The 9,317-nt window shown below is 52.4% G+C and overlaps 1 protein-coding gene across 1 annotated transcript; it reads right to left on the reverse strand.

The window, feature by feature from the left end:
• Positions 1-4,947: 4,947 nt before the first annotated feature.
• On the reverse strand, positions 4,948-8,486 carry LOC123448265 (glucan endo-1,3-beta-glucosidase). Its single transcript, XM_045125100.1, has 3 exons — positions 7,355-8,486; positions 5,424-5,715; positions 4,948-5,326 (listed from the first exon to the last, which is right to left on the reverse strand). Exons 1-3 carry the CDS (start codon positions 8,408-8,410, stop codon positions 5,298-5,300), a joined length of 1,377 nt encoding a protein of 458 aa, XP_044981035.1. The 5' UTR covers positions 8,411-8,486; the 3' UTR covers positions 4,948-5,297.
• Positions 8,487-9,317: the final 831 nt, after the last annotated feature.

Below are 9,317 nucleotides of genomic sequence, written 5' to 3' on the forward strand. Positions count from 1 at the left end.
TATGTTTGTCGTTTCCGTGTTTATTTCATGTGCGTAGACCGATGAAGTGAACCTCGTGAACTGAGCGAGTGAGCTACATCTAATAAGAAGTAAGAGGGTGCTTGGATCCAAGAGACTAAAACTAGTCTGGCTAAAACTAGTCTTTTTAAGAGGCTAAAGTTCCAAGCATCCCTGACTAAAGAGAGGCTAAAACTAGTCTTGAGGCTAAAATCTTTTAGTCAAGGGTACCCCTACTAAAATGTGCATTAGTCCTCTCTCTCCTCATTTAACTCCTCATGCAAGTTCTGGATTGGAGGGTTTGGAGGATAATAAATGCTCATTAACTTGATTTTAGTCTCTCTAGTACTTGGATCCAAGCATGGGTGAGGCTAGCAAGTTTTAGTCTCACTACTTTTAGTCATGGGACTAAAACGTATCCAAGCACCCTCTAAGCTTCTTTTCCATTGTTTACCAAGTAAGCCGTTTTTATAGCGAACTCCGTGCGAGAACAAAGTGAGCTTCAAAACACACATATCTAATTATTATTATTATTTTCTTTTGTTTCCATCTTATTCACGTTTTTGCAAAATTAAACACAAAGGAATTTTAGAATGAAGTACTGCCATTGGCATCTCCGTAGGAGCCATGATGGCATGCTGGTTGGAGCAACCCCGCGTGTTGGACCTTACCGACACGGAAGCTGGCCTGAGGATGGGTGGCGCGGCCAGGGTGAGCTGCATGCCGGGGCGAGCTGTACTGCACGCCACAGTCGCCCGCACTTCATGATGTGCAGTTCATAAGAAGTAGAGGGGCGTCCGGTGGGGAAGGCAGGGGCACCCCAGATCCGCCCCGCGATGCAGAACGGAGGTGGTGGCGGCGAGGGTCGGGGTCCGGGGTCGCTGGTCCAAGCTGGAGGGGGGCACACTGGCCTTGCGAGAGAGGTGGAAGAAAGACGGCTGCTCTCCTCCCTCAGTCCTAGCAGGATAGACCGTCGCCATGGGGAGATGAATCTGGTGTTGTTGGGACGGGAGGAAAAAGGGACAACACGGCGACGGTGGGTACTGATGCGATGGGAGCTGCTGGCGAGGATGCTCGGTCGTCTCACGAGCATGGGGATTGGGCGAGGGAAAAGGAGCTCGGTCGTCAGCTACCGACGCACTCGATCCCCATCTGGATCGAGCCGGGAGAGAGGGAGCTAGTGCGGATCGGGGCACGGCGGGCCTAGAGGAGGTTGGAGGGACCGCGCATGTGAGGTTGCGTTCCTTCGAGAAGCGGCGCGTCCCCTGGACCGTCGCGACATCCGTTGGTAGCGGGGTTGAGCGGCAGCCGGCGTCTCCGCATGGGAGAATAGGCGAGGTGGGAAGTTTTGACGGCGGTGGCGCGTGGTGGAATGAGGCGGGACCCTTGCGACGGTGCACGAGGAAGGTGGAGGCGATGGGATGAGGTCTTTGGGGAGAAGTGGATAAGGTGGAGGGGGAGGGATGCGGGGGGGAAGAAGGTGGAGGAGGTGGGATGAGGTCTTTTTCTCTGTCCTTGTTGCGGTCCGGTTTGCTGCTTTGCCGAACGAGAGTGTGTGTGGGCGCGCACAATAAGGATCTTAGAGCATCTCCAACACGCGTCCAACCGCGCCGCGTGAAAAAACTGGTTTGCCGCGCGCCTATCCCTTGGTTTGGCGCGGCGCGCAGCGCTGGCTCCAGCAGCCGCGCTAAAATGCAGCGTGGGCACGTCGCTTCATGCGTGACTCGCCGGGCATTAACATATATGGCATTTTGGACAAAAATGAGTTTAAAACATTCACCAAAATGCAATGAACATGTGAAATTTGACACAGACAAATGAAATTTAACACAAAATGAGTTTGAAACATTCATCAAAATGCAATGAACATGTGAAATTTAACACAAACAAGTTGATGAATAGAAGTTCATGCCCACAAGTTCATTCAACTAAGTTCAAAATGCAAACATTTTTTGGTAGCCGCCGCGCCCGTCCGCCGCCCTGCAAGCTTCTTTCCCCTCGCCTTCGAGCTGCCGGAGCCGTCCACTGCCTTGTTCTTCTTCGCGGATGTTTTTCCCTTCTTCGGCCGCGCCGCATTGGGGAGCTTCGACGGTGCGGCGGCGGCACGGGACGGCGCCGACGCGACGCCACCCGTCGCCATGGTCATCCGCGGTGGCAAGAAGAGGCTGCGCGCGAGGCCGACGCTCGACGGAGCTCCGGCGGTGGCGACGCCAACGCTCCCCACGCTAGGGTTTTCGGCGACGGCGACGGTGGCGGGGGGGGGGGGTCGCGGTTGTACAACGGGGTGAGCGGGGTGCCGGTGTGCATGTCCATGGGTGCCAAGGCGCCGGCGCCGGCGCGCGTGGTGCGTAAGAGGAGGAGAGGAGAGAGTGCGAGCGCTTGAGTGTGCCGCACGTGGAAGCGGGCGCCCCAAATACACCGCGCGGGATAGTGTATCCGACCGCGCGCCCAACTTGTTATAGCGCGCGCGCGGTTTTTGCGCGCCCGCTGGAGCCTTCCGCCGCATCGCGCGCGCTAAAACGGCCTAATTTGCGGCGCGGCGCTAGTTTAGCGCGGCTCTTGGAGATGCTCTTAGAGCAACTCTAGCAGACCCCCACATCGGTCGGCCCGCAAAACGCGTTTGCAGTTCGCGCAAAACTGCTTTTGCAGGCCGGCGCGGGCTGGTACAGATGTAGACCCCGCATAATGAACTCGTAAAAAAGCATATTCGTGGAATATACTTTTTATACGGGTCGGCTTCTGCGGGTTCTAATCTGGCGCAGCTCCTCCCGGCCCGTAAAACTTAGATTTGCAACTTAAATTGCTCTAACACAATGCTTTTCTTTGCTTTTGCAACAACATTAGACACAATCGGCGACGGCGGGCGGACGAACCCGTGCCTGCATGTGGCGATGCGCCCTTGCCTGGGCTGCGGGAGAGGCTCCCCGACCACTCCATCGCCTGGGGTAGCAACCGGCGGCCGGAAAAAGCCAAATCCGGCGGCCCACGATGATGTGCCGCAAATCTACAAATCCGGCGGCCCGCCGACGCACGGGGGAAGGAAGGGGAGGCCTCGTGCGCGTGGCGGCCTTCCGGTGTGCTCCTGCCGGCTGCTGTCGCCGGAATCTTGGGCGGCGGGCGGCGGCGTCACGAGGGGGGAGAGGAGAGGTGGTTGGTGGAAGAAAGCGCGGGATGAAATGTCCCCCCACCAACCGCTTCGGCCTATATGCAGGGCACCGCAGCCGCGAGGGGGAAACCCGCGTTTTCCCGGGCTGAGGTCGGAAGTTTGTTGCGCCCCCTAAAAATTTTTGCGGGCCGGCACGGGATGTGGGGTCTGATCGGGTTGGTTTTCCGCCCCGACCCGTATTTTGGCGGTTATTTTACGGGTCGGGGCGGGATGCGGGGTGTGCTATAGTTGCTCTTAGGGGGTGAGTGTAAAACCGAGAGAGAGAGAGAAAGACATCTAGGTCCTAACTATGGCCACATAGGTATGTGGTGAACTACTCACACATCATCATGGGAACTACAAGGTTGATGTAGAGGCCCTCCGTGATCGGTCCCCCTCCGACAGGACACATGAACAGGGCTTCAGATGGGCACACAGCGAAACAGCGACTTGCGGCGATGAAAAAAGTGTTTTGAGAGGCTCTTTAGGTTTTTTGAGATATATTTGAATTTATAGCGAAGAGAACGGGCCCCAAGCCATCAGGGCGCGACCACCCCCCTGGGCACGCCCTGTTGGCTTGGCGACACCTCGTGTGCACTCCCATGTTCCTCCGAAGCTTCCAAGTCTTACTTTTGTCCAGGAAAAATGATCAAAAAGTTTTAGGGTATCTGGACTTCATTTGATACAGTATTCCTGAAAGGCCAAAACATGCAGAAAACAACACTTGGTACTAGGTTAATAGGTTAGTGCTCAAAAATATTATAAAACAATAAGTAAATGCTTAAAAGGTATCCTAGGATGATAATATAATAGCATGGAACAATAAAAATTATAGATACGTTGGAGACGTATCAGTATCCTAGGAGGAGAACCTCTTGCGCAGCCTTGACAGCGAGGGCAACACTCTCCAGAGCGTCTGCGACGGCCTGATCGCGTGCGGTGGCGCTTCTCTTTTCTTCACATCCTCCTTCCTCCGAGCAGCCCTCTTCATAGTCTCGACCGTTGTCTCCTCCGGGGTGTGCACCTTCTTTTGCTTCCTTGAGACCATGGTCCGGACAACCACAACAAGGACGATGGCGACCAAGAAGAGGGCGGCGGCTGGGGTGGGTGTGTCGGCTATGGCGGGAGGGCGGGAGCACGAGACGGTTTGGCAGAGAGTTTGAGGGAGAGTTGCATAGTCGTGCCACAAACGCATGGGCGAGAACAAGGGAGGGCATCGCGGGCATCCCCGTGAACGCAAACTCGGTCTAAATTTAGGCAGGAAATGAGTCTTGGTGGACAAAAAATTATTCATTTACGTCGACACCTTCGATGTTTTTGTTTGCACAAATCCAAACAAATACAGGCAGATCAAATGGGTCATCGTGTCGGGTGTTTTTGTCCACATAGATCCAAATAAATACAAGCAGATCAAATGGGTCGTTGGGTTAGGCGTTTTTGTCCGACAAAGATCCAAACAAATCGTTCGGCGTTTTTGTCCGTACAGATTCAAACAAATACAAACAGATCAAATGGATCGTCGGGTTGGGTGTTTTTGTCGGGAAGACTTGTATAGGATCTATCTTGTTCAAAAATTCTACAAACAATTGCACGTAATTCATGTGTGTCGATAAGGTTAAAAAGTTCCAGCTCCTAATTCAAACTGTACGTAACGGATTAAAAAAGACAAACTCAGATGAGCCTGAAAGCTGGCACTATTCATAATCGCCGCGTTGGAGTTGGCCTAACGACTGGCTTTGAGGATCTGCCATGTTCTGCACGCAGATTATACGATTCAAACAACCAAAATGATCACAGAGTACACATACATACCAAGGCTACCTCTATTCGTTTATTGTATTTTCTACATGAAATGCAATGACAACCACAGAAGAGAACGAAAAATAAATTAATGCGGTTCAATGCAATACGGCCCAACATCACGCTACAGCCGCCTGTCTGCGCTAAGCTAAGAGGCGATGATTGATATTTATATTTATGACTAGAAAGGAAGAAGAAGCATGGCTGTCAGACACGAGTATAGAAGAACATGGCGCAAGCCCGGCAGTATCAGCAGTCCTCCGTCGCTGCCGCCACCGCGGCTCCGAGATGGAGATGGTAGTGGGCTGAAGGCTGGCGCCCCCGCCCTCGTACTGCCGTAGCTTGCTGCGTACCGTCAGGAGACGTACTTGCAACCCCCGTAACCTGCAACACATACAAATACAAGGGTGCCATCATCAGCTCCGACACCACGTACACTCAGCCAGGTTCAGAAACATCACAGACTGTCATATGGGCTTACTGGGGTCGCTGGACGTGACGACGCCGGTGCCCTTGAAGTCGCACGCCGAGTCGGTGTGGCCGTTGGCCTGGTAGTAGGCGTTCATCACGTACGACGCATGAGACTGCAAGCTGTTGGGGCTGAAGCAGGCGCCGCCGCTCTGTATCGCCTTGCAGTCTACGAAGCCGCAGGCGTAGTTGATGTTGTTCTGCAGGTCCGTCCCGTTGGCGCCGTCCTTGGCAACGCACCACTTCCCGCCTCCCGACGGCGAGGGCTTAGGGCTCGGATTGGGTGAAGGGGTTGGAGCAAGAGACTGCAATGCAAAACAACATAACGGCACCTGGTAAGTCAGGTTATAGTACAGGAGCGACGAATCTAAGCATCAGAATTGTCAGCATAAATAAACAGCAACTACACCTGACGGTACAGTTAAACAACAACATCCAACAAAAATAAATTCCTAGTTAATCCAAATTCTGAACTGAATTACAATACTGGATGGTGCAGACTACTGAGTACTGACTGAGAACAAGCACATGTTCTCTGCCCTGTCCAAAGCACATGTTCTCTGTGCTGGCACCGTCCAAAGCAGGGCCAGTTCAAATTGGTTTTCTTCCTAAGATTGTTAACGCACACTAGCCGGTAGGCCGAATCAATGAGTATGCTAAAAAACAGTTAATGCAGACAGCCCCATCTCCTCCAATGGTCTACTTTAGCTGCATCCGAAAAAGCAGCCAGCTAATGGCTGCTTCCTTCCTTTGATGCGAGAGCCTAATCCACATGCACACCACAAGTCCACAACAGTAATGCTGCTGAAGCAGAACAGATGCACGCGCAGGAGTATAGGATGCGACGGCAAGGGGATGACGCCAAATCAAGCAAAGCTCCATCTGTTATCTGAACCTACAGGCAGGCATACAGATGTATGCGCTATCCTGTCATTTAGACCATAGGCAGGCATCTCAGTAAACCATACAAGATAGCAAGTTCAAAGGTATAGCTTCTAGTTAAAACTTGAGACACAAGACCACCAGAATCTTAAACCCCCACCTCCTTTGCTTCAAGGTAGCTTCAGTTAGAAAAGGTTCAAGGTGACATCTTTTCCTTTGAAGAAATGAAATTAACACAAAGAAGCCCTTGACGTGATGATTCGGAATTTAGAACGTAGCCTAATAAAAAATACTACCAGTTGATATAATCCACCAAACCATTTATTCTGATATCCAATTCAAATATCAGGCTTTTAGCATGTACTGTACTAATATTTGTTAATGTAACTCGGAATTGGCCGGTGCAAGCTTACTGGTACATTTGCAGCAGCAGCGAATAACTATCAAACATGAGCATATGGATCTATGTCAGAGTTTTGGCGGTGGCCCCACCCCGCCCCGCCCAAGCGCGTCCAGAAATACTACCAGACGTGTCCAAGGCTGCTATCAACACACGCCTGCTGTCATACTGGATCCGTCAAGAAAGGCAGCCGTTTGGGCAAGCAGATAATGCAGGGGATAGGAGCAAAAGTCGGAAACGCAAGCAAGCAGCCGTTTCCAGAAGAAGCCGGTCCACACACATCACCTTAGAGTCTTTGACAAATGCAGTGTGAATGGAGGACCACCTTAGCATTCAAGTCGGCCAGTAGTACTAGGATTAGAAGTGCTACTACTACTCTTTGACACCGAATGTTCATTTGTTCATGTCCCTGGTTTTTTTTTTTTTTGCTCCATGTAAAATACTGAATTTGATATAATAGTTCAAAACCACATTGTCTGCAGAAATAATAATTCATAAAATCACGATTGTAAGACACGGCCAGACAAATTATGGGATGCAATCAACCAATCACTATCAACTACTCCCTCCGTAAACATAAATTTGATAAATTTGAGGACACAAAACAGACAGATAAAGGTTCATAATTATGGATCAGGGGGGAAAAGAGCAGTACTGCGTACCGAGCCGTCCCGGAGGAGTCCGAGGTCGTAGACGGGCGTGAAGTCCGGGTTGAAGAGGCCAAAGTGCCTTTCGGCGATTGGCCCAGGTTTTTGGTTCTCGTCGAAGAGGGAGAAGAGGTAGGTCTCGAATGTCCTGTTGGGCATGAGCGGCGTGCCCTTACCGCTGCTGCACACCCGAATCATGCCCTCGTTGAAGTCCCTCGCCTCCTGCACCCCGACGCCAATCTGCCCGGGCTCGGCCTGGGTGGGCCATCCGGCCTCCCCGACGGCGATGTCGACGTCTCCGTAGCCGAGCTTCTTCATGGCGGTGTAGATTGCGTCCATCTGGGCATCGAACATGCTGGTGTAGTTGAGCTTCGTTGCGGGGTCGTAGATGCCGCTGTTGGGGCGGAAGAGCGCGTAGTTGAGCGTCTCCGGCCGGTAGCTGAAGTAGGGGTAAGGGTTCACCATGAAGGGCGACCCGGTGTCGCGGTGGAACTGGAGCAAGGCCGGGAACAGCTTGGTGTTGTAACCCGCCCGGAATGTGGCGTTGGAGGGGATGCCGTCCGAGGGGGCGAGGATGCCGAGGTAGTGCGGGGTGGTGACGCGGACGCCGGTGAGGCCCTCGGCCTTGAGGGCCTGCGCAAGGCGGCGCATGGCGGGGAGGAGGGAGAGGATGAGGTTGGTGTCGGTGGAGAGGAGGATCTCGTTGCCGGCGAGGAGGAGGGTGACGTTGGTGGCGGGGACGTAGGGGGAAAGGTTCGCGCGGATCCAGGACCGCGCGGCGTCGAGGCCGGTGGCCTTGTCGGCGAGGGCGGGGAGGGCGGAGTTGGGGAGGGAGACGACGAGGGAGATGGGCGTGCCGGCAAAGGCGGAGATGAAGACCGGGTTGGCATCGAAGAGCTTGACGCGGTTGATGGTGGTCTTGGTGGCGAGGAAGGTGGCGACGGAGGTCGGGGAGGGGAGGTTGTCGGCGTTTGCGCCGTAGTTGACGCCGATGGGAAGCGAAGGGGTCGCCGACTCTGCCCCCGCCGCGCCGGCGGCGAGCAGCATCAGGAGGAGGAGGAGGAGCGGCATCGCGAGGTGGAGTGTGGTCGATTGCGGGTCTGATTTGAAGTGGCAACGGGGGTTCCGTTCAAATACTACCCCCGGAGCAGAGTAGAGAGGAGAGGAACGGACAAAGGTCGCGTGGTGGTTGCCATTACCTGGCAATTTCAGTAGTATTCTTATTCCCTTCGTTTAATGCATTTTTATTTCTCGCTTTGCTGCGGCTGCCATGTGTACAAATTAGCTTTGGGCAGCGCTTTCTTTTAATACAGTACATTTAAAATCGTTCACATGCACAAGCATATATTCTGATACATGCATGGTATCCTCATAAGCACATTTGAGAAACTGACCCAACGTAACATTTTATGGTTTTTCAAAGTCACCACAAACGCCTTACGGTCTAAAAAACGTCTCTTTCCATTGAACGAACACCGTCGAAAGTGTGAAATAAATTCACGTAAATGCGATGACTTGAACTTTCGTGGATTGAAGATATCATCGTATTCCCAACCATCCACCAACAGATTAGTTCACATCTTATTTATTTGTGTTGTGCTATTTTGTATACATTGTATTTCAGGTTGATCTCAGAAAACTCCCCCGTCCACCACCACTGCATGTGATCAGGAGGGAACCCTAGTCGGCGACTCCCCCCACCTTATCTCATTCCTCCCTTCATGCCACCATAGGGCCTAGCTAGCACGAATGCACCAACGAAGGGGGGAAGGGGTAGGGGTTCCGAAGAAGAGTTTGGCGTCTGTTCTGAGTTTTTTGATTTGAGTTGCAGAAGTGCCCTGAAATAATTATTTACTACCTGCTCGTCTGTTTTTCACAGATTCTGCCACGTTTTGCGTTTTCATCGTTTTGCAAAAAACTTTTTGGCAATCTTGAGAAACAGTATCTCTTCATGAAAATCTTTATTTCCAGTGGAAAA

This window comes from Hordeum vulgare, chromosome 4H (genome assembly GCF_904849725.1).
Source record: "Hordeum vulgare subsp. vulgare chromosome 4H, MorexV3_pseudomolecules_assembly, whole genome shotgun sequence".
NCBI classification, from domain to species: Eukaryota; Viridiplantae; Streptophyta; class Magnoliopsida; order Poales; family Poaceae; genus Hordeum; species Hordeum vulgare.